Genomic DNA, 25,765 nt, shown 5'->3' on the forward strand with positions numbered 1-25,765 from the left:
GCCTATATGTTATGGACGTATGGCCTTCCTCACCCCTGACGCACGTGAAAACTCATCTACTTGTGCTTTGAACGTGCCTTTAAAGCTATTGACAAAAAGGGGGGGGGGGGGGGGGGTTGAATCTCACACGGAGGAAGAGAAATCAGTATAAAGTACAAATGAGCCCTTTGAGTTCCAAGCCCATATTATCTTAACAAGAAAGACCAGTAAGGAGTTTGTTTGTCTCAGTTGACCTTCAGCTCCTAATAGGATTGGTTTGAACAGAGGGATTGTTAACTTGAGCCTAATTCCTCTCTCAGGGAGCTCTTGTCCTGACTTTCTAGCAATTAGTTTAATGAATGACACAGTGTAACACAAACATGATAGTGTACACTGGTGCTAGATTCATGTTCTCAATGGACAAATGCTATTACCAGGAATAAACAAACATGTTAATAGATTAAGTCAGGCATTGATGGCTCATCATGAGTTGTCTATACAGTATACAAACAGAATGTTATGTAGTACATAACATGTACTATGTGCACAGTTTCTCAAAATGTGGGCCAGACTCTATAGGGACTAATTCCTGAGAGATTATAGAGTTGTATCTAGACTGGCTTGTATACGGGTCGGCTATTTTCTACCTAACACACGTCCAGGAAAGTGGTAATTTCTTGCCATGTATAAAACCAACCAGTGTACTGTTGTAGGCCTACTGAGGAGTCAGGTCAACAGCTAAACAGTAAAGATGTGAACATCATCCAAAGGCTAATGCTTCTTTTCCTTCAGTTTGTCTTTGATCTTCTGGGGCTCATCATATTGTATCAACCTCAGAATGTCTTTGTTGTCCATCACACCTTGAATGAACTCTCCCTCAGAGATGTTATCTGTGGCAATAGACAAAAAGATCATGTTATTGGCTTCATTATGAACCCATACTGCAAAGAAAGAAAGCATTCTTAAAATAAAAAATACACAAAATTGGTCATTAATTGTACTGTATTTGGAAATGTATTTTGTATCCTGGAACAACATTTTTACAATTATATTTCAGATACATTTTTGGCAGAATCTCCAGCAGGAGGTCTTGCATTGGTAACCGGAACGGTCGGTACAGCAACTTAGTGGGACCCTTTTTTCTGCGGAACGCTCTGTACTGTACGCTCTCTACTAATATTAGGTTAGAAACTAGTTAGGCAAAAACAGTTAAAACGACGGAGGCGCGCCGTTTGAAGCGGACTTGAGCCAGAGAGGCACCGCCGAGCAAGCTCGGGCGAGAGAGTTGCCGTGCCGAACGTTGCGATGTCTCTTTCAGCCGACTCAGCGACGTTCAAGTTGCGTCCCGATACGGACAGAATCGAGGATTTGACTGGGTCCGACCATTCCAAGGTTGCCGGTTAATCTCCGCCAGGAGATTCATGCATTTGGCCCTGCCAGTCTGTGTGAGTTTGTGTCTGTGTCTGTCAACAGCTAATCTTGCATCCTGGACATAAGTCACATTTCTTGTCCATGCTGCCAGCAGGCCAAGGACCTCATTTCCCAAATATGTTTTCAAATCAGTCAACAACTATGTCATTTTTGTGCATTAATAACTGAAGCAATCAGATTATGGGATACGATTTACTATAACTACTAACATGTACAGTACCGACTAGCTACTCATAGACATGCAATTCACCAGGACAAGGCAACTTGCATGCCTCTCTGTGTGTGTGTGTGTGTGTGTGTGTGTGTGTGTGTGTGTGTGTGTGTGTGTGTGTGTGTGTGTGTGTGTGTGTGTGTGTGTGTGTGTGTGTGTGTGTTTTGACATGAATAGAAGTTTCAAACATCTGCACACTGGTTTAAAGCTCCAAAACATTTTTATTAATGACGCAACATTTCAACCATATAGGTCTTCATCAGGCGAATTACATGTGTACAGTGAAAAGCTGACACAACCACCAAATTGACACAAGGAATTAACCACTTTAATTCCTTGTTAAATAGTTGCAATTCCATTGGTGATTCTAGCACTGCATGCCTTGCATACTGCGATTCTTGTATGGTTGCCTTCAACCTCCAAATCTTTAAAACCGAACAATATAATTGCTAGTCCACATTCTCTTCCACCTGGCTTCTAGCAGCGACAGACCGGCAGGGGTGAACGCACATGTGTGTGTTGTCTGTTTGGTAACATACTACAACACGTGGAGCACAGGCGCTACTAGGCCTACAATATGACACGGTGTCACTGAGGCCGGGATTTTTGACTACCGTAATAATATTCAGTGGCGCCGGCACCTTTTTTTTTTTTTTTAATAAATAAAATAAAATCAGTCCAGTCCCCCGCACCTTGCGACCACCGCGAGCGTGAGGTGGGGGGACCCAGGCTGTGTGGGTTCCCCCACCGCCTTCCTTCTACCTTCCTTATTCCTAAATAAAGTGCTTATTTTTGTTTAAATGATATGTGTCATGGAAATGGAGTTCTTCTAATTTTCATTAGAGCAACCTTGATTTTCCCTTAAATATTTAGAAAGACAAAATTACCTCTGACATCTACACTTCATGGAGTACACTTTTTGAACCGAATTAACCGAAATAACCAAATTAACCCGCAAAAAATTAACAAACCCACCCGAAAAAAATCCGAAAGTAAAAGTCAAGAGGGCTCAAGTCAAGTCACAAGTCTTTGGCGTTCAAGTCAAGTCACAAGTCTTTGGCGTGTCCAAGTCGAGTCCAAGTCTATTTTTGATTTGATCAAGCAAGTCTAAAGTCATCAAAATTGGGACTCGAGTCTAAGTCGAGTCTCGAGTCCAAGCCCCCCCCTCTGGAAACAACTATTTTTGACTTGCCATTTTCTTTCTTTCCAAAGAAGTCCCAGATTTTTTCAGCCCTCTTTTCTGGTGTGTTTTCATCCTCAGGGAGATTCTTCTGGTCACCAGCAGGGATCATGCTGAATATTGCCTAGATGACAATATTGATTAGAAACTATCTGAGAAGGGCATGCTGAAACACATGAAATGCTGTAGGAATGGCTCCCTTTGAAAATGTACTGAAATTAAAACACCCTTATGGGTACATTACACTTCGAATATCAAATGAACACAACAGCAATGATTTGCAATGGCCTCATTCCTTTTTATAAACTTGTGTGTTGAACTATGACATCGTATTGGACAGAGTAATACTCAGTAAATACTTTAAATTACATTAAAAGTCGACAATGACTTTAAAAGTCATACAACACAATTGCAATTTAAGACACAACAATCTAAGTACAAGGTGAACCAGTCAATTTGTTGACTTGCTGAGTCTATGCTGCATAAGCTATGCTTACAGGATAACTGACATAAATCAATGGGCTCTATTCACCAAGCTGTTCGTACATAAAGTGTATTTTCTCAAAGCGTTTTTTTTTTACAGTAGCAAGTGCTTGGACCCACTGTTTCCATACTGCACGACTTAGTCTTTGTAGCATCTTTAAATTATGATGAAAATGTGGACATTAGCCAAATCATTATGCGTTAATTTCATTGTTCATTACCAAACATACAGTATATTCAAAATGTTTATTTCTAGGTTCACATTTCAGGACATTCCCATTGCAGTCTGCTTTGCTCTCTGTGCATCCAATTCCACTTGCTGGATGGAGAAGAGAAATTAAAGCTCCAATCCGGAACCTATTTTCATAAATACAACTTTATTTTGACCAATCTATACGGTAGAGTAGGTAAATACAATATAACTAGTACATCTGCAGTGGCTGGAGGTGGTCTCCCTACTCTTACATTGAGAATTGAGACACTGGTGTTGAGTAGGATGCCTACTGGTTGATGTAGTACTGTCTGAACCTCATAACCACAATATCTCCCCTGGCCACGCGGAAATTGCATCTTGGATGAGCGGTAGACATTTCTCATCTCTCAAATCTCTCATGTGTGAGATCAGGGTTTGAATCCCGAGTAGAACATAAAAGATTGCCGCTTTAATTTACTTCAGTACCTTTACAATCTCGTGGATTTCATTTTTGCTGATGGTTCCATTCCCATCCACATCATAGAGGGCGAAGGCCCACTCCAGCTTCTGCAGTGTTTTTCCACCAGAGGTGAGGTGCAGAGCCACAATGTACTCCTTAAAGTCCAACGTGCCATCTGCGTTGGTGTCGAAACTCCTGAACACGTGTCGTGCGTACGCGGTGGGGTCTGCGTTGGGGAAGAAGCTGGCGTAAATGCCTTCAAACTGCTTCTTGGTAATTTTACCACTGGGACATTCCTTGAGAAAAGACTGGTACCAGGTGCAAAGCTCAGCCTCTGCGTACTTGGTGTTGGATGTCAGGTCTTCCAGAAGTTCCTTTGACAGGGCCCCACTCTTACTGTTCCCCATGCTGCAAAGACAGTCTCAATACTTTCTTAACGCTTGTGATTTTCTTCTTCTTCTTCTCACTGTCAGTGTCTTGCGTCGGAGAAAACCTCTTTGGTGCCTCCTTAGTCTGTCCTCTCATGCACCCTGAGCACTCCTCAAAGTGTTGGATGGGATTATGGCCATCACTACCCTTAATCCACAAAGGCTGTCTTTAAGTTTAAGAGGATGACCACATCACACAACTACATAGATACACTGTCAAATCCTGAGTGTAAATTTAACACTGAGAGTGTACAAATGGGACCAAATGGACTCATGGGTACTGCAGAGAAATTGCTTGGCTCAGCATCTGGTTATCAGACAATAAGTTGTCCCGCCAGTCAATCTGGGTCTAATGCAAAACTAAAGACTCCTGAGTTCAGAGTGTAATGTAGGTGACTTTGAAGTTACAGCCACACTTAGGCTGCATTCACTTAGGCTGCATTTTAGACAATAAACTATCTGGACAATCTGTAGAGCTTATGGTAACAGTAAGGTTATTTCAATACATTTTTACACTCCTGAAAAGTGCAGGGCATGGCTGTTCAGAACGCAATTGTCTAGCTCCTGGTATTGCTGCTTGCAGCGTTGTCGGGAGGGGCTGTCCTGAGCATGTGGCCATTCGGAACGGGCTGATTGCTTGGCCCCCAGAAGTGCTGCTTGGAGCATTGTCAAGAACCACAGTGTGGCTGCTGGCAGCATTTTCAAGAACCTCTCATCCAATCAACTTCACACTCGACCCTGGACTCCTTCAGCAATACGCCCACCAAGTAAGTTCATCAAATGAACGGTTCTCAAGATATGCGAAGGACAACTAGACATCCAGACATAGCCTACATACAGATTCCGGAAACTTATAGATACTGTAGCTTCACACACCAACGGCTGATGCAGCCATGCAAGGCACCAACCCACTGCTTCTTGTTTGGGGAATTAGGGGTCAACTTCTTGCTCATCAATAATGTCAAAATGATGCCTGGAGGGGTGGGTATCGAACCTGGAAACATACAATTCCTAGACAACCTCTCATACCTCCTGAGCCATTGCCATCTAAAAGGGTCTTTTTGGGGATTCAGACATCATTGAATGCTGGAGGTCTTTATGAAGCCCCTGTGTGGGCTGCTGTTGTACAATGAGGTGAGATTATCCATGTCGGCCGGTGTAATAGCCTCTGTATAGATTATGAGACCATCTGTTCCAGTTGTATAGCTACACCAGAGTTGCTCTGAAGGTCATTAAGGTATTGAGATGAGTATATGCTGTGTAATGTGAGAACTGCCCTTTGAAAAAGCAATGCAGCGCTCCTCATCACATCTTTCCCGTCATGCTTTCAATGCGTAATTGAGCAATTAAAAGCATGCAGTAAGGCAAATGAACCACTTAAACCATATATACTTTGTAGTACATCAAATAATGAAAATAGCCAATCTACAAATTCACAGTGCATCATGGCGACGCATTGTGAGCTTGTAGCTTGACTGGTCATCTATTTCTGCCGAATGTTCATTTATTTTACCGATATTTCCATACTGATTGGCAAATTCTGAACATTGCTGGCCCACAATAACCTACCTGACCTGGGGGAGACTGGTGCTCCGAGGAGCACCTTTTCTAGTTAGTAGTAGTAGTATGCTGCTACAATATCTGTGGAACCACCAAAACAAAATAATTGTACTCTTTTTTTTTCAGCGGGAGGCCCAGAAGCTACTATGAATGTATCAATCTGACAAATAGGATGCGTTTTATCTTAATCTAATTCGGTGTGGTCCATTACTTATGGTGCATTTCTGTTCTTGTTATTCCATGGTATTAAGTTGTACTTTGGATATAGCTATGTACCAGCAAAACCAAAGGAAATTGGAAAAGTGATACTGTGTGACAGTATGTGTACTGTACTTTGTGTATGCATGTGCATGCATGACATGTGTGTGCAATCTGTGCATATTCTTAATGCGTGTCTCCTTCATACCCTGTGGAAGGCAGCGTGCCAAAACGTTGGCTATGTTTTTAATCTCTCGCATCCATTATTAAAATAGAGTATTTGGCACTGAAGCTACGAGTGTGCGGCTACTTTGATTTGTTCCTAATGTGTGTACCTAACATGATTTTTTTCATATCTGTGCTTGGCAGAGGTGATTGAATTGTGTGCACCCTGATACTGTATATAATCTATGCCTTCCATGCAGGGACTGACAGAAGCCACAGTGACATGATCATGTGCAGGTCATAACGCTGCAGTACACTGTTCATTTGCATGGGTCTTTAAAAGGACAGTTGACAAAGCCTTAAAACTGAGAAGGCAATTACTTTGGTGTTCCTTAACCACTATTCCTTACTGTATATATGTTAAATATGTAAAAAGCACATTATTAAGAGGTTACTCCTCAAGTATCAGTCCTAAATTCACACTGCACCACCACTATGTTCTTCATAGTTATCTTTACAAAATCACAGATGAAGAAACAGGCAATCAAACGTTGAAACAGGCAATCAAACGTTGATCTCTTCTGCATCTGTTGTCCCTACCCCTGTGACGCACCGGACTGGCCGTTTAAGGCTGAGGTGCAACGGTAGAATCCCTTTGTTCTGTGGCCAAACAAACTATTAGATTCAAACAGCACAGTGGGATTCTATATAATCAAATGAAAGTACAGCACAGTATGTGATAGTGACCTTGAATACCCTAGTGACCCTAAGCATTTACAAGAACATACACAAACAGACAGCCAAATCTCACATCTGCCAGGGCCTTTTTTTCAGAAATCCCACTGAATACACATAATACATGGTTCATTCGTTCAAAAGGAGCTCATCCCTAGCAGGTGTTATACAGTGTTATGCAAAGGGATCATGGTCAGGAAAAATGGACCATACTACAACAAAGGCTTAGTATTTCATCAAGTTCAGTGTTGGACATTTTCCTGTTCAATTCAAATTACATGCAACAGCAAATGTTAATGGAAAGAACATGGGCCACTGGATTGAGGCTCTATACTTTCTGCCAAATTGTGTGTTTGCCTAACCTAAAAGTGCAGAAGTCACTATGATTGTCAGTAGTTAGAACTGCTAGAAAAAAGAAAATGCCACTACATTAGGTACTACTTTGGACCAAAAAAACAAAAAAGATGAATTTAGTCCTGTTGAGCTGAGCTGGTACCATGCAGTGGAAACGTCCCATTGCACTATAATTAAGGTACTGTCAAAACCCTATACACACTATTACTCTATCCATCCTTCCATCGTCTAGCACTTATCCAGAATTGGTTGCCGAGGTAACAGTTCCAGCAGAGAATTCAATTCCAGACTTGCCTTTCCTGGGCCACATTGCCACTTTTGAGTGGGGGATCCCGAGGTGTTCCTAGGCCAGCATGGAGATCCTCCAATGTGGTCCTTGGTCTGCCCTGTGTTCTCTTTCCAGCTGGATGTGAGCCGAAAACCTCCCTAGAGAGACGCCCGAAGGCATCCGTAGATGCCCAAACCACCTCAAGTGGCTCCTTTCCACGTAAATGAGCAGCGGCTCTACCCCGGGTCTCTCCTGTATACTGTATGTAATTGAACATTCAATTCAATATAGCCAACAATGCACTTTGGACTACTCTATGTCTTGGGTGAAAAACAAAACATGACTATTGTTGTTATTATGGTTGAGGGAATACACAGGAGGTTACCATTATTGAGAGAGAAAATAAAGAATCTTAGAAACAGTTGTTGTTAGTATATGAGAAAGTAGGTACAGTATAAAACTTGGGAATAAAGTCACCTCTCTCCATAAATATACGTCAAGTGTATTGTTGCTTATGTGGGTATGTATTGTATGCTCACAATTGGACATACAGTAGTAGTCCATGCTGGTAGTGGAGTTAGAGGTATAGAATGATTAGTGTACTGCAGTAGTATGGTTAGAGGTACAGAATATATGGGGACATATATCATGGGGTAAGGACATTGAATTAGAAAAGGGAACATTTCCCTCATGTAACATGTTTTCACATGTAACATGCAGCATCAGTAGACAATGAGATGGAAGCAGATTTGCCATGTTCCCACATGCTGCAGCTTTACTTTACTCCTCACACGAGCGTATTCATATTAAGCCACAGTGCGCTAACTGTAAGGCATATGTTGACGATGCTTGCAATCGCTCTGAGATACTGTACTCAAGCAGATTATGACGATTTGATTTGAGTTACTGTATCGGGGGCGGGTGAACCATGGTGGCTACACATCAGGCAGGATTAGTTGCCATATCATTTCATTTCATCTTGCCTGCATGGGCTTGACCATGATGCTGGAGCGTGGTCGGCGGGCTTCTTTGGCGATCACCCTCAACTTTGTGGCACTTGCCTTTGGCTTGTCAGCTGTGACCACCAACTTCTGGTGTGCGGGGACCAGGAAGGTGATCAAGCCCTTCTGCCCCTTCATTGTGACGGCCAGACAGGTGTTCTGCCTCCGCTTGGACATCTCTGACAATAACACCGGAGTGGTCCCGTACCAATGGGAGGCGGGAGAGGACAAGTTTCTTATGAGGAAGTTCCACACAGGCCTATTCTTATCCTGTGAGCAGGCTGAAGATTTTCAAGGTGAGAAACGTTGGTCCTGCCTCCTCAGGTGTTCCATAGACGGGAAGTGATGGAGGAATGCCATTCTTACAGAAGGCTGGCTTGCTGTCCAACAGTGTTTTTATTACCTTAATTGTATTACTATTGATTGTGATATTTGGTAGGTTAATAAACTTTGTTTTTTATTTGAATATTTGGAATTGAGATTGGGAAATGCTAGTGGCAGAGTGCCATGTTTATTTTATTATTATTATTTCAATTCATAAGTTGCTCTTTCCCTTTATTGAAATAATTGTCATCATGCCCTTAAGCAAAGCACTTAAGTCAAAGCAATATTGAGCACAACATCATCTGATGAACTTGATAAAAAACTGATTTCATTGTTGTTTTGTCTTATTACAGGTTGGGTCTGCAGAGACTTCTCAGGGATAGCACCTGAAGATGAACGAGGTTGGTAAAATGCTAGCATTTTGAATTTATGCATTTATAATGTTTTGAATGTAGAGTATAGTGCCATTTAAACTCCTTTGTTCCTTTCAGCTTCCTAAGCAAAGCTCTGGACTGCTCATTCTTGCAGCATGGTTTAGTGTCTTCTCTTCTGTTTCATTATGTCAGGTTTTAACAATGTACTGTTAGAGGGTTGGATGTAGGGGTGCAGCAGTTAAAGTAATCTATTTAATGATTATGAAACAATCAATTTTAATAAAATAATCAAAACATTTTCAAAATAGCCGGTCTACAAGCTCACGACCCGTGTGTAGATCTGCTATTTTCACTATTGTATAAAATAGGGTAGAAGTGTTTAATCCATTAAAGGAGGAATTCACCCAAAAAATGACTTATTTTCTATCAATTGCACACCCTATGAAGCCTTGAATCCATGGATTCTTTTTAGTTTTTGTCGCATTCCTAAGCTAATAATTTGATTCCCGTCTCCTACCGGCTAATGTATCCAGATCTACAAGCTCATAGCGCGACACCGAGTGCCGCGCTATGAGCTTGTAGATCTGCTATTTTTGGAAAAAAAAACGTAAAAATGTGTGCAAATCTTTGAAAATATATGTTTTTTTAAAGCAAACATTTGTAACTCATATCTTTGCTTCTTGGGTATTCTACAAATGTCCTCTAAATCCCAACAGTTATTTTCTTTGTTTCTGGCCGTGGACCCCAATCTCAAAATATTTTGTCCCAGGGACCCCCAGAAGTTATAATGGAGTTAAAAATGTTCGCACAGAGTGCCACGCTATGAGCTATTTTTGAATAGCCAAAGAAATCTTAAAATGACACAGGTCTAAATGGGTTAATCAGACTAATCGATTTAGTCAATCTGCTTTGTTTCTGCTATTGATTCATTCATAATAAACAACATTTTTACAATACATTCCTCAATTATTCGATTAATTTGAAAAGTAATTGATAGACTAATCGCGAAAAAGATAATCAATAGTTGCAGTACTAGTTGGATGTCACTTAGTGCCAGAATTGTCAAAAGTATTCGTCGCTGTCATGATACAGAACTAAAATGTTTATACACCCTGGTATACTGTATAGTGTGTTAATCACAATATTGCAACCTATTCAGTTTGTTTCTGGATGGATGCCAATAGCATGTTGTCTTTTCTCCTTTCTGTCATCAATTTTCTGTCAATATAAGTTATAGATTATGTTTCTATATATAAATATATCAGAAATAAGAAGAAATAATCCTGTCAAAACGTTTAGCTGTCATCATACGGAACCGAATTGTTTGTCCATCACAGCACAGTGGGGAAGAAATCATTGATAAGACTTGCCTGGAAAAAGGCACTTAAACACACATAACCTTTGGCACAGAGGTGGTCTGTGTTTCTGTGACAGCTAGGGATATAGGACAGTAATCTATCACTAATAGGCAACACTACAAACACTATGTGACAGAATTCATGCTAAACTTAGAAAAAATCTTGTCATCTTGAAAAAGATGACAGTACTGTCATACTATCATAACATTGACTAAATCATTCCCTTATTCACACTAGACCTCAACCATGTTTCATAACACACAGATCCTATTCTTTACAACAAAGCCTTCATGCTTTGTTGTACAACGGTGTCTGTGCTGAAAATAGGTAATCTACGAACTCAAAACACATCATGATGGATTGTGATCTTTGGCACGGTGCACCGTTGCATAGAATGGAGTATAAATTACTGTGTTAGTCTCACCTCTACTAAATTTAAAAATAATCGTAATAATGCTTTCATCTCATCACAAGCAGCAGCCATGTTTACACAAACCCCTTTGGGTCATTCCCACAGGGTGAGACAGATTACTTACAGATAACAGGGAACCTTTCAACCGCTCTCAATCTAGCTAGTTTACATGAATGCCCTCAAACGTGCAATTATTCTCCAGAAGGGTATTAAAAGACCAAAGCAACTCACGTTGCTTGTCTGTCTGTCTGTCTCTGTCTCTCTCTCTCTCTCTCTCTCTTAGGGGTCTTATGGTTGTGTATAGCAGCTGAGATTCTGTACCTGGCCCTGTTGTTTACCGGTGGGGCCATGTTGATCCTGGAACAGTGTCCATGCTTCAATGTCATTAACAAGCTGAAGCTCAATGCCTTCGCTGCCATGTGCATTGCCTTGTCAGGTAGGGAAGTAAGCAAAATAGATGCATGTGTGTATTTGAACAACAACAGCTGATGCCAAGCATGCCATCCACTCTATCCTGTAAAAACTGGCACACAGTTCTCTCTTGTAAAAAGGGCATCCGTTGGAGGGTTTGGTTTGGGAGTTTAACATAATCTCACTTTTGCAATACTATTTCACAGAGCAATATACTGTATTAGATCATAGAGTAATACATCCATTAGTTCATTGGTTTTGTCATTAGTTAGTGTGGTTGCCCAAATGGGCAACCAGACTATTGTTCTCTACAGACTTTATTATTTCACGTGATAAACTTTTTTCATATTCGCTACTAATATAATTTCGTGCCATACTGTATGTCATAATGACCGGCTTCACCGGGAATAGACTGCTTGTACCTTGCTAAGAGATTGGTTGCATAGTTTTATTGATATTGATTTATTAGTGCATTAAATTTCCCCATCCACTTTAATGGAAAAGTGAAAAAAATCAAATTCAAGTATTTTTTTCTCAAAAACCGTAAGAGCTAGAGTTACCAGATTTGGAGGGGAGGTTCATAGTTTATTGCCAAATTATTGAAACAAATATTACACCATGCGGCCTCATGGTGGCGCTATAACAGTCCACTTTACCTTTTGGCCTATAACTCTTGAACCGTAGGTCGTAAAATCTAGACTTCCTGGTGCCGGAAGTAAATACTCGATGCATTTTTCCCATTGACTTTTTCAAAAATATTTATATCAATCAATTTAAGCCTAGAATCAAGCTATCCAGGATAGCGGTGAATCATGACCATAGGCTAAAACCTTTTTTTCAGTGATTTTTTTAAATTTTATATTTAATGATATGATATACTATATTTAATAAATACCCTTTGTTTTGCCGTTTTCAAAAAAGTTTTTTTCACAGAATCAAACGTTTTATGGTCATGATTCACCGCTATCCTGGATAGCTTGATTCTAGGCTTAAATTAATTTATATAAATATTTTTGTAAAAGTCAATGGGAAAAATGCATTGAGTATTTACTTCCGGCACCAGGAAGTGGGCGGGAACTGCAACGCTCTATGCCAGTATCTGATTTGTTACTGTGACATGGGAGATAAGTAAAACAGTAACATTTAAAAAAAAAGTAGGCTATCTAATTACTGTATATCGGCTTTGATTTTGTTCAATAACATCTATTGCACCATGGGGAAAAAACACCATGATGGCACAATGCTGACTAGTGCAACATGAGGAGCTGGTGCATGCAGGAGCATGGTCTGTCCAACACCCACTCACTGCTTCAGAGGATTTAAAAAGTGGTTTGACTAATCGGATTGGAGCTGGGACAGCGGTTTTGGGCCATGACAAGCCAGGCCCAGAGGAGACCCCTCCTACCCCTCCACTCTCCCCTTCTCTTGACCGGACCCCCATCCCCATTAATGTTGTTATGCACTAATTCCAAGAAAAAAACAACTGTGCCAAAGCAGCATGTTGGCCAAGAGCTGGCAGAGAGGAGGTGCGACATCCAGACACAACCCTGCTCACCTCGCCAGTGTCCCAACGTCCCATTGCAACATGCAGATGAAAGCAAGAACATGTTTCAGCCTTGAACAGTCTCGGTCTTTAGACATATTTGTAATTACATTTCATTGGGAGTAAATGATTGTTTCTTGGAGATTTGTCTTTTTATTAATTTGTCAGAAAAATAAAAAACGGACCAATCCTGCAAACTTTGGAAGCCAACCTTAGGCAATGAGGATGGAATATGGGAAATCGGACAGATTTTTTTTGTACAGTTACTGTGTACCGATTTGCATGACGTTTGGATAAAATCTGTAGGAGTACTATAAAAAAATGTTTTGCACAAATGGGCTCCAGGTGGAGCTATAACAGGCCCATGTGAAAGAATTGGGGTAGAGGTTCTGAATTGGCATCCAGCGTGTGTGTGCGCAGTTTCGGAGCGACCGGGCCAACGGTGCCGGAGATTAGCTGGTAACACACGGACAGGACGGACGGACGGACAGACAGGGGGTAAAACATACTCTCGCCACGCCTTTCGGCCTGGCGGAGACAAAAATGTAATGATAGCTGGATAATGTTTATATTGTACACATATATTTGGTTTGTTCTTATTCCCACTCAGGCCTTTGTGGGATGTTGGCCAATATGATGTTCTCCACCATTTACCAGATTGCTGTAATAAACGGCCCAGAAGACTGGAAGCCCAATTACTGGGACTATAGCTGGTCTTTTGCGTAAGTGCATCTGTCATTTACTACTCTAGTGTGTCAACCACATAATTGCAACAACCCAGGTTTGATTCCAGCCAAAGACGTGTTGCATGTACCATGTCTCTAACCTCACCTTCCTGTCTCTATATATACTCTCAGATGATGAAAAAAGTAATTCAAGTAAAGACAAGTTGACTGATTATTTTAAGTAGGCCTACTTATGTGTGGGTGAATCTATGTAAAGGGCTTTTACATAAAACTAAAAGGAAAATAAAATAATTAATCGAAATAAAAATAATAAATAATAAAAACAACAAATTAACAATGCAACAAAATAATAAGAAATATAAATACATGAATAATCACATGTTGAATACAGTATTTCAACTAGCACTGAGCTGAGTGGCTATGTGCACATGCCTGCGCGCACACGTGACGTCATAAAATACAGCACCCTTAGTTCAAAAATCCACAGCTCACCACTGCTCAGATAAATACAAACCTTCCTAAAAAACTATTTAACCACTTAACGAAAAATCTTTGAAAGTAGCCGACAAGCTCACAATAATTTGTATCTCGCTGTATTATGAGCTTGTAGATTAGTGATGATGAGTTACTGTATCGGGGGTTGGATATCATGTGCTTTTCCCCCCCGCCTATAATTATGCCCAAAATTGGCACACCAGGGTTAAAGTGGTTAAGAACAAAACAATCTGTCACTTGTTGTTTGAGGCTTATTGGATATTGAGGATGTGTGCACAATGAGTCGTCATGATTTACAGTCAAATTTGTCCCTTACCCCATAGGTTAGCGTGGTGTTCCTTCGGCACCTGCATGGGCTCTGCAGCGACTGCATTGAACAGGTATACCAAGACTATGGCAGAGTTCAAACACCATCGGCAGAACATTGAGAAGAAACTGAGAATCAAGCAGAACTTGATGAAGCTGGAGCGTCAAGATCAGATGTGGAACTCGCTTGTGGGCACAGACACCCCACTAGCACTGTCTGCCAATGGACACAAACCACCACATGAAACAACCTACTTGGTTGATATGGACAATCTGCCTGAATCACAGGGAGAAGAATATTGCTAAAATGTCACCAACCCCGGCCCTGTATGCATAGACGGATTAAAGTGGAAATGGGCCCTGTGCACAAAATCGCAACGGACCCCCCCCCCCCCCCCCCCCGCGCGCGCAGCGCGCGCGGATTTTTTTTGCGGTTATTGCGGTTATATTGGCGTTTTTTGGTTACTTTATTTCGGTTTTAGGGTTAGGGTTAGGGTATATATATATATATATTATATATATTATATATATTTTTTTAAAAGCCTATTAAATCCAAGGCCCCCCATTGGCTCAGGGCCCTGTGCATGTGCACACTTTGCCCAAGCCGTAATCCGTCCCTGCCTGTATGAGGACTTTTAGGGTTTGATTACAACGACACAGATTAAATGTGGTCATTTGGAAAACACTTCCAATTTGGACCAGAAGCTCAATGGATAACTGTAACATTACAGTTATGTAATTAAAAACATGATTGTGCTACGCCATCAGAGCACAGCCAATAAGTGTTTAGCCAACACTACTACTATTACGACTATAATTCAAACAGATGGGATGATATGTTGTAAGAGGTCTATGCTTGTTTTACCATACATATGGAGTTCCTCAAATGTATCCAACACTGACTACACTGTAACCACATGTATGTCTGTAGAAGGGAAAGGGTGACACCCAGTGGAAAAGAAAGTATCACACGCCCCTGGAAAGGTTCATGGTGCTTATTTATAACATACACAATCAGGTACAATACAGCTGCTAGCAACATTGCAGGCAATGACATTCTTGTACTCCAAGGTTTCCTCAACCGTGAATATATCAAATAAAAGACATACCACAAAATGTTTTCTCCTTTCTTCCTGTTCTTTGCTCTTTTTTCTACACTGCCCTCCCCCTGATAGCTTTGATGTTTTCATTAGTACAGACAGCAGCCTAGCAGGAAGAAGAAAAACATCCATCTGTCTGTTATATGTTGAGTAGTTAAGAACGGACTGGCACAAAACTGGATAGAAAGGTTGGTCCAGTGCCAAGAATAACAGCTAAGCTGATTGTGCAGAAATAGGTGTCACCGTGGTAGTGGTCTGTCAAAAAAAAGTTTTTACTTCTAAACAGATTACCTGTATGTATACATGAGGGTATGGTCACAAATGCATGGTCACTCAAAAGTTGTGTCACAAACAGATTGGAGTCACAGAAGTGCAATTACTGGCAGTAATAGAACCAGGTGTATAGGACCTGGGAGACACCATCATCAACCACACAACAATATGAAAAAGAAAAGATATTTGTGTTACAAACCTTTTTGACTTTGTCGTTTGATTTAATATAACGTGAAGGCCTATTTTTTATCATATAATTTTTTATCTTTTTGTTGTCTAAAACATAAAGCCATCGAATAAACACTCTAAAAACACCCTAACTAGACGGGTTTGGTATTTACAAGCCATGAGTCTTTTAAAAGCATCGGTCATATGTCAGTGATTTTGTGAAGCAATAGCAAGCAATAGTTTTGTGTTATAGCAATGTGGCGCACAACACTGACCAATACATAACCATAATTAGAAATCTTCATTGAGCATGCAGAAATCACTGCCCCTCATCGCCCCACCACTCATCCTGCTCCCCCATGCACACACAAAAGGGACCTTTTTTGTCATCTTCAGTGCTCCAGCTATTCACAATGTACAGTATACTGGGCAAGTGATACCTCATCGTTTTGTAGGTCTGATCCTCTATTTTCCTATGAAATGAATGAATACATAAAATGTTAATGATCCCACCAGTTTCTGTGTCTGATCTAATTTTGTTATTACCCGATTTAACTCAGCTAAGATATCCAATAAGCTGTTCCGTTAGTCTAGTTGTAGTCGAGGATGGTTGGAGAAAATTAAAACTCATGTGCCATGTAATATGCATGTACTGTACAAGAATAAAGCAGTTATAAATCTTTAGCCAGAAACAAGATCAGACAACTACTTTAATTAAAAATATAACTTTTAATTAAATGTTTTACTCCAACATGCACACAGAATTATTTACATGTATCAAATAGCTTGCACTACTGCATTATGCATTATGCTTATACATTTTATATATGGATTAGAAAGAGAAATATGATACACAGCAAAGTAGTATGATTTTTTGACTTTTTCATCTTTTTTATCTTTTTATAGCAAATAACCCTTAAATTATCAGACATGAGATAATTTACTCAGATCTGCGAACAGAAATTCAAAAACACAATATTATTTGTACATCATGGGAATTGTGCATTTCACATACATTGTCCATCTGGTCTCTTCTGGTAGTATATAATCACCAGTGAATTGAGGTAGTTTATTATTATATTTTGACACTTGCTTTGGCAATGTAAAAGTATGTTTTCTCATGCCAATAAAGCTCCTTTGAATTGAAAAGTAGGCTATATGATATACAGCACTGTTTCCCAAACAGTGGGTCGGGACCCAATTGTGGGTCACCGACCATTGCTATGGGTCGCAAGTAAATATACCTTTTTTTGTTTCCTACGTAAAAATGTATATATTTCAAAACTTTTATTTTAAATTATAAAAAAATCAACATTTTTCATAAAATTAAAAAATCTAACATTCTTCCAAATAATTTCAGAAATACAAAATAAATCTAAGAAATTCCATTCGCTCAAAATAAAAAACTTAGTAGCCTATGAATATAACAGATACAAGCAGATGTGAGCTTGTAAATTGGACCACAATGGAAACATTACTTGTGTAATTGTACTGCTGTTCTGTAGGCTGCTGCTTGCAATATGATAATAAACTAAGTATTCAATCAAATCAATCAATAGATTGGCTATTTTCACTAGTTTATGTCCCAGAAGACATCAAGTGTCTCTTTTTGGTCTCGAGCTAAAGAGTTTGTGAACCGCTGATAGGCTTCATGGTGACTGGTACTTTTGTGGCATCAGTGAGCTCTGATGATAAGATGTTCATAATCAAGGAGTGGGTTGTCCTTAATGTATTTGTTAATGTACCAGCAAGAAACATGGGCCTTGAGGTTTTCTTCAACAAGAAAATCCATTGCAGCCTGTAAAGGAAATTGCACTGTAAATGTTTTTAATCAACATTACTGAGGAATTGTATACTAAATGTATATTTATTTAATTCACACGTTTAGCTCCCTATTTCGTTTCAAAGTTAAATCACGTATTGCATCCGTTTTGTAAAGGCCGTTTCACACATAAACCTCAGATAAGCACTGGCCAGCCAACCTTTGACAGCAGCGCAGCAACACCTTTCCCCCTGAATGACTCTGGCACATTGGTTGACATTAGATCCACCTCTTTCGCTGCTGTGAACTTGTAACGCAGAACAGCACGTTCACTGCTCCCTGCTGTGTATGAGAAGACACACAACCACAACAATGCATTCCCTGTGTATTAGAGACATAAAATCGCATTTGCCTGGCGAAGCATAGTATAGGGCTGCTACCTCAGTAAGCCGTGGACGCCGGCCTAGAGTTACACATTAGACATTAAAGGAGCATTTCACCCCTGGAAGAAACTGCAATCACTCAATGGTAATAGTATTTGTAGTAGATAACAGTAGCACAATTTAAAATTTGCACCCTATGGCCATAAAAATAATGAAATCTGTGTGTTTGACTAGGTTTTGACTGGACTGCTTATTACTACAATGACCATAATGCTTTTGGTTTACTGCCCCTCCTTGTGGCAGGGGAGATTCTGTGTGGGTGTGATCTCCAACAACGACATTGAAACAGCATGGTAGTGTTGCCATGTCTGCTTATTATAAGCGGCTTCTTTCTAAAATGTAGTTGATATTTGGGCTTGTTTCCAAATGTTTTGATTGTTGTTTAAACCAGTGGTTCTCAAACATGTTCATGTATTTTTCCACAGTCCCCCATCTGAAATTATAATTTGTGCCAGGGAGCCCCTAACAGATATTTGTCAAAAATATTCCACATTTTGCACTTTTTCCCCCCTCAAGATGTTTTTGTAAATAGCAGATCTACAAGCTCACAATGGGCAGCGAAGCGTTGTGAGCTTGTAGATCGGCAATTTTCAAATATATAATATCCCATGTACATGTCTAGGTAAAGTTGGCCTAGTTATCCTCTTTTGGGTTTGTTTTCTTAGACCTGGTTGCTTATTTCTCTCACAATATCTGGCAACACTGACTGAAGAACGTCAACCTAGCACATGTTCATCTAGTTACATATATGTCCAAGGATTCGTTAGTGATGTCATATCACTGTCAAATCCTTGCTATCTTCATGCAGTTCTACTTCCGTGTCGCATAGTAGTGACATCACTGTCGAATCCTTGGTATTTTTATCCTAGCCTTTCGCGACGGTTTGTTTACCAGCTGCCTCTCCACGCTGTCTTTTTTTTTTCACGCTTGAGCTTATGAAACACTACACAGGATTATTATTTCATGTCAACATTCAAGTACAACTATCAGAAGATAACTCAGGTAAAGTAAAGTCTCACTCTGCAACGGGGGGCGCAGCTAATGGGAGTGACTGTGTGGGGACACCCCATTGGGGCGGTCTTTGGAGCTGGTCTGTGTGAGACGCGTCGAGACAACATGTAGTGCGGAAAAGGAATGACATAACATTTCGTGACGTAAATAACGTCACGAGAAGGTAGAAGATTACTAGATATCTCAAAACACAGATCATACACAAAAATAATAATAATTGAGTCCTAAACTTCATTACCATTGGGTCATTTTCTTCCAGGGGTGAAATGTCCCTTTAACCCAATGATATGAGGTTCAGCTGAGCTGTGCATACAGCCCTTATACAAGTCATGGATGATCTTCAAAATAGTGTTTGCACTTTCTCCCCTTTTGGTCCGCACATCTACATTAACGTTCATATTTCAAATATAAAGTGCTTACCCCATGGCCACGGATGTTACAATTATGTACGGCTCCTCAGAAGTACCCGTAGTTTCCGTATTGTTCAATAAAAAGCATTTTAATCCGATCGGTGGCCATTTTCTTCGTATGCTTTCAACTACGCGAGCCTTTCGGTTGGTAGGTGTATTGCACTCTGATGCACTATAACTATGAGAAAATGGCTACCTATCGGATTAAAATGCTTTTTATTGAACAATACGGAACATACAGGTACTTCTGGGGGGCTGTACATCATTGTAACATCCGTGGCCATAGGGTAAGCACTTTATACTTGAAATCTGAACGTTTATGTAGATTTACGGACCAAAAAGGGAGAACGCGCAAACACTATTTTGAAGTTAATCCATGACGGTCATGATAGATGACCGTCTTGTGATCCATGGCTAAGCTGTGCAATGGTTCTTCTTACCCGCCTCGCTGCCCAGGCTGATGGTAAAGCGTGCGTTCTGTCGGTCATGTTCCACTCTTAGGCAGCTGTTGTTGTTGGGGTTGGATTTACCACATGTAGACGAATAAGAGGAAGTGAACAGGCGTGTGCTGTTCAATGCAGGGAAACGGGAAAATAGTTTAAAAGCCATTGAAATGAGCTCCGCCGTTTGGGTGGAAAGCTGAGTGCGAGGTTATGCTGACCATATACAAATGTTGCCAGTTTAGTGAGACAAATAAGTAACCAGTTCTATGAAAACAAGAAAAAGAAGCAACTTAGGCCACATGACATGAGCACTTTATGCAACGGCTATTTCAAAATAACTGATCTACAAGCTGTAGATGTGCGCGTGTAGATCTGCTATTTTCAAAAGAAGAAGAAAAGAAGAAAATGTGAAAAATGTGGAATATTTTCGAAACATTTTAATGACACAGGCCTGGCAGGCTGGCCTGGGCCTGGCTGGCATAAAATATGTTCAGATGGGGGTGTGCAGACAAATACTTTGACATGTCAAGATACGCCCAAAATAAGCAACTAGAGACAAACAAGCCCAAAAAAATCGCAAACCACAACTACCAAACTCGCTTATAATAAGCGGACATGGCAACACTGCCATGTATTGTGTTCGTAACCCCCTGCAGGTGAGTCCTTGTATTACACTGATTTTTGTTCAGCTGTCCATTGATTGATTGATTGACATTTTTATTAGGCAAAAGAATGTAAAACAACACAGTTACATAATACTTTTGTCTAAAAGGTCCGGCCAAAAAAGTCCTTGCGGACTTGTTTCCAAAGGTTTTTTTTAATAGTACAAACTGATTGTTCTAATGTGAATCTGATTATTTTAACCTTCTTTGATTTTCATCCATCACTAACCACAATATATAAACTAGTACGTCTTTATACTAGTAGGATCTCCTTAAATGTAGCCTAGTTTCATTTCCCATCACTATATTATCTCAATCTGTTACCAGTTAATAGGCCCAGATAATTCACACTGAATTAATTTATTGAATGTATTTCAAACATAGCCTACCAGTCATAATCAGTGCAGAAAAATAAATTGAAGCAGAGACACACGCATGCACACACATTCCAGTTTCTGTGAATGCATGGACAACAGACAGACATAATAACATCTTTAGATTTTTGTTTGAATCCCTTCTTTCAATATTGACTTTCTAATTAACCAAACCCTTCATTTTCACTTCCAAATATGAGAGGTGCAGCAGCACCCCCACACCACCGAGTTGTGTTGCACTTGCAGCTATCTTTAATTTCTACTTTTTAAGCCCTTCTTTCATTTCAAGATCATTTTCACTTTCTAACTTTCATCCATTTATTCCAAATACTTTAAAAAAACTTTTGATGTCAATGGACCCAGCAAATCAATCTCATTACAAGAGTTATATGTATTCATTACAAAACAAGACTATTTAGCTCATGGCAGGACTACATTTCCCTCATAGCATCAGCATTCTTCACTCCTGCAGCCATCACAGCAAAGAATAAGCTGGGGAACAAAGATCTGGTATAGATGGCCATCTTGGGGAGGGAAGGGGCAATTACCACCTCTTCTTTCATATTGCTTAAAGTCTTCACGATCGCAGTGGCTGCCTCATGTGGGGTAATGCCAAGGGGGTTCTGGCTATACAAAACTGGAAAATTAAGAAAGCACAAATTGGAGAGGATAACATTAGGAAAATATGTAGACACCTACAGAATGAAGTATGCACATGCAATTTAATGCGATATAAACTCCTCAACTCATGTAGCTTAGTTTATTTACCATTCTATAATTTTACAGCATAATGTGCAGCTAAGTACACAATAAAGATCATTATGTTATGTCTGGATTTAGCTGACTTCACTCACATGACCAGAAGGAGCCTTTGCTGGGTGCTGTCTCTGCGGTTGCTGAGGAGCTAATGAAGGTGTGGTTCACGGTGCTGACAGAGATGCTGTACTCCTGGACCTCTGCCCTCAGACAATCAAAGTAAGCCTGCACTGCATGCTTGGAAGCAGCATCTGGAACACAGGATACACTTCACTGCAATGTCAATGTTTCCTACCAAGAAAATCTGATTTCTCATTCATGTGTTTAGAATATTGTTGCCACCATAAAATATCTTGACTAACATGTAGTGCGAAAAGGCACAGCCAGTTTTCCTTGGATACTATTGACCAGGAGCAAATGACCCGTTCTCCTGGTGATCATGGCTGGTAGAACACCTGAAACATAAATATAAAGCACATTGCATATTGAAAACTAAGAAAACTGAGAAACAACACAAATTGTGTTTTTAACACAAATGTGTTAAAAACAACAACAACCACCCTGCAGCTATCTATCATATCTCTCAAATCTCCATTTGTTTTTCTTGGTTTACCTTTGGCCAATGTTATGGGTCCAAAGTAGTTGTTATCCATTATTAACTTCTCCATCTCCAGAGTCACACTCTGGGCAGGTGCCTTGACCTTCAGACTGCTGTTGATGATGAGAATGTCTACGCAGCCATAACACTCCAGGACCTCTGCAGTTACCTCGGGCATACTGTCCATGTCACCAAAATCTACCAGCACCAGCTTTGGGGGGAAGGTCTGTTGACAAGAAAAGAACATATGGTTGGAGATGCATTTAGTGACCTGATTGATGTTCAGTTCACCTATAACCTAACCCTAATCCTAACAATAACACATACAATTCTACCTACAGTACTCTATCTCTCTATAAAAGACTGGTCTATTTGGTGATTCATGTAACTGGTATACTGTACAGTACTTACTAAAGTAGGGTCTGAAGCGCTTGTCAAATCACTATCAAGTTCTTCAAGTTTCTCCCAATGTTTCCCACACAGGATCAGCCGAGCCCCATCCTTGTGAAACACACTGGCACATTCTTCAAAGATGAATGCATGGGGAATTTGAACAAAACAAAGTGAGGACAAAAACATTACTACAGGAGATTAAAGAAATCAATAAAGATTTGTTACAGTATAAATAAAATGCTGAATCACAATCACAATCACAACACCAGAGGAAGCTCCACTAATCACGTCCAACCCATATTTGGCTCTAACATGGGGTTACATTTGTTCTCCTGCTATGCCCCAACACAGCCCCAACAAGTCGTAAAGGAGTGTAAATCCCTACTCTCCTTCAAAACCACTCTAAAAGAGCACTTACTGGTGGCTGCAATTCGAAACTGGCCCCTGTAAAACTCAAAGCCTAGCCCCCCCCCCCCTCGAACTGTTTACTGTACATATTTTTGTTTTTGTTTTCAAACTGTTTATATGACGTTTGCATAGTAGTGTATATTTGTCTGTCATTAAATGTTTCGATGAATTGAGTACAAAGGACCCCGATGGAAACAAGCCATAATCCTTTTAGCGGACCTTTGTATTGAACTGTACTTTCCTGTCCTTGTTTTTTTTTACTGCGTATAAAGTATTCAATCAATCAATCAATCAATCAATCAATCAATCAATCAAGGAATTCAAATAATCATTTAACAAAACATACCTTTTCCAAGTCCAGATGTGGCATCAGTTATTACCACCACCTTGTTGCGCACACATGTTTTTAACAACAGACTGGAAACCAGACCGTAAAGGTAGAAAAGCCCAGCTGTGACCACAATCAAAGCTGGTACCAATAGAACAACGCTGTTCCACTGTTGATCCATCTCTAGGAAGATATAATCCTAAAAAACAATACAGTGAATGTAAGTGTCTATGATTTAACCAAGTCAGCATACTATTTTAAATTACTTCTTAAAAGTACTAATTGTGAGGACAAAAGTATTCATTGCAAACAGCACTCACAAAATATCCATTTAAACCATCAAATCAAAAACATACCATGCAAAGCAGGTATAGTCAGGCTATTTTCAAGTCAGGGTTAGCTCAAAAGAAAATGTTTCATGGTGGAAGTATGTTGAAGGTATGTACTAAGGATTGGGTTTGTACTACCTAGGATTGTCTAATGATGCAGATGAAATGGGATGGAATGGTTCTACAATCTACTGAACATGATAGACGTATACATGTCATACCCATAAACTCCCCACCTCCGTTACACTGGAATCCAAATGCCCTTTTACAACCATTTTTTAAATCTAGCTATATGCTTACGATTCTGAAATGAAAACAGAAAAGACAGTTGTTTTTTTGCAATATTCTTTCTCAACTAGAAAACAACAAAGTGCAATCTACAACACCTGGTGCAAAGCGATAGTCTGTAAATTAATGCCACAATCCAAGACAAGCCTTAATGTGAAATATTTGTTTACCAAATTAGCTTGCAATAGAAGATAATAGGCTGTCTTAAACATATAGACACTCAATGAGTAGCAGAGGGGGTGGGTAGGCAACCTTAATATAGCCTACAATGCATGCCGGGATTGGGCCTCAAAAGCAGAGGAATCAACCTTAAAAATATATATATATATATATGAAAATATCTTTTGCTTTAAAATGGGGGCTTTGGCCATGTTTTATTGAGAAATACACATTTTTGTATGAAGTATGAATTAAAGACATGAAATTAAAGACATAATTTTAAGATAGGACATTTTGACAAAATAACTACTTTACAACAGAAGGTACGAAACCAAACCCGTTACTATGACTTTGTGAATGGACTAACTCAGTTACTCTCAGATTGGAACGTTAATATTTTTTGTCAAAACAGGGTCATTATCTTTCTGGTCATTAAAAAGGGGGCATTGAAAAATCGAGGGAGGCATTAAGTTCTTTCAACACAACATGCAGCTGTACCTCAACATTCACCCCCCCCCTCCCCCGGGGACAGACCACCACTTTCATAAACACTTTGAAGAGTCAAACTTTTCTTTCTTCTGTCTTCCTGGCTAACATTAATTTAATAAAACATAATAATTCAAGATGATAATTTATCAAAGTGTCGAGTGTTAGCCGAGTTCTCTATTTTTGGCCAACTGTGGGTTTGAAGAAAAGCCTTAGGCAACTGTTTGCTGTGCTGAGGACAGTCAGTGTGCTTGTCCAGGCAGAGACTAAATATAAACTGACCTAGAAATAGATACTGTATCTCAAAAACCCAATGTCATGGCGTAACATCTGCAATATTCCAAGTCAAGAGTCAAGATGTCCAAAATAACAACATAAAACTGATGGCAGTTGACACTTCAAAACAATATGTCTCAATGTCTTCCATGAAATGAATCACTGAACTATAATAATCCCTCTACTCCCTTTTCCCTTTACTCTGACCAACAGAGTAAAATAAACAATTTGGTGTCTGATCTAGATAATGAAGAATGAATAGCAACAACCACTTACTGCTTGGAATTGCTATTGTAGGCCTCTGGGTGTCTTCCTGGATAAGTCCTCTCATGAGTAGCTGTGTAGCTACAAACCCGTGCTTAGTCAATGAGGGTCCCTGGCAGCCAGCATTCCCTCTCTTGCAATACTTTGGGGGATTTGAGGTCTTTTAATAGCAACACAGCTGAGTCAGTTATTTTCTACACATGTTGTCAGTGTGGTAGCCTATGTTTAGAATGACAGGGCAATGGGTGTGGGATGGGGTGTGGGATGGGGTGTGGGGTG

General features: G+C 40.0%; 4 protein-coding genes across 5 annotated transcripts; 1 reads left to right on the top strand and 3 right to left on the bottom strand.

Annotated features, from left to right (window-relative positions):
• Nucleotides 1-750: 750 nt before the first annotated feature.
• On the bottom strand, nt 751-4,344 carry rcvrna (recoverin a; the record flags this gene model as incomplete). Its single annotated transcript, XM_084071639.1, has 3 exons — nt 751-869; nt 2,814-2,925; nt 3,964-4,344. The coding sequence occupies 3 exons, from the start codon at nt 4,342-4,344 to the stop codon at nt 751-753; spliced, it is 612 nt and encodes a 203-aa protein (XP_083927765.1).
• Nucleotides 4,345-8,644: 4,300 nt separating this feature from the next.
• On the top strand, nt 8,645-14,861 carry LOC311054699 (germ cell-specific gene 1-like protein; the record flags this gene model as incomplete). The annotated part of the gene is made up of 5 exons (XM_084070703.1): nt 8,645-8,942; nt 9,324-9,371; nt 11,398-11,550; nt 13,679-13,790; nt 14,573-14,861. 5 exons carry the CDS (start codon nt 8,645-8,647, stop codon nt 14,859-14,861), a joined length of 900 nt encoding a protein of 299 aa, XP_083926829.1.
• Nucleotides 14,862-16,905: 2,044 nt separating this feature from the next.
• Nucleotides 16,906-20,365, bottom strand: LOC311055875 (protein NATD1-like). Its single transcript, XM_084072142.1, has 3 exons — nt 20,163-20,365; nt 18,079-18,200; nt 16,906-17,894 (listed from the first exon to the last, which is right to left on the bottom strand). The coding sequence occupies exons 1-3, from the start codon at nt 20,329-20,331 to the stop codon at nt 17,772-17,774; spliced, it is 414 nt and encodes a 137-aa protein (XP_083928268.1). The 5' UTR covers nt 20,332-20,365; the 3' UTR covers nt 16,906-17,771.
• Nucleotides 20,366-20,659: 294 nt separating this feature from the next.
• Nucleotides 20,660-25,616, bottom strand: LOC311056473 (dehydrogenase/reductase SDR family member 7C-B-like). Of its 2 annotated transcripts, XM_084073111.1 has the most exons (8): nt 25,499-25,578; nt 24,235-24,317; nt 23,703-23,883; nt 22,967-23,079; nt 22,571-22,781; nt 22,320-22,412; nt 22,056-22,208; nt 20,660-21,838 (listed from the first exon to the last, which is right to left on the bottom strand). In XM_084073111.1, exons 2-8 carry the CDS (start codon nt 24,286-24,288, stop codon nt 21,633-21,635), a joined length of 1,011 nt encoding a protein of 336 aa, XP_083929237.1. In that variant the 5' UTR covers nt 24,289-24,317; nt 25,499-25,578; the 3' UTR covers nt 20,660-21,632. The 2 variants fall into 2 exon arrangements, with proteins under 2 accessions (XP_083929237.1, XP_083929238.1); XM_084073112.1 differs by lacking the exon at nt 24,235-24,317 and having other exon boundaries at nt 25,499-25,616.
• Nucleotides 25,617-25,765: the final 149 nt, after the last annotated feature.

The sequence above is a fragment of the Gymnoscopelus microlampas genome, assembly GCF_963454915.1.
Source record: "Gymnoscopelus microlampas genome assembly, chromosome: 11".
NCBI lineage: Eukaryota > Metazoa > Chordata > Actinopteri > Myctophiformes > Myctophidae > Gymnoscopelus > Gymnoscopelus microlampas.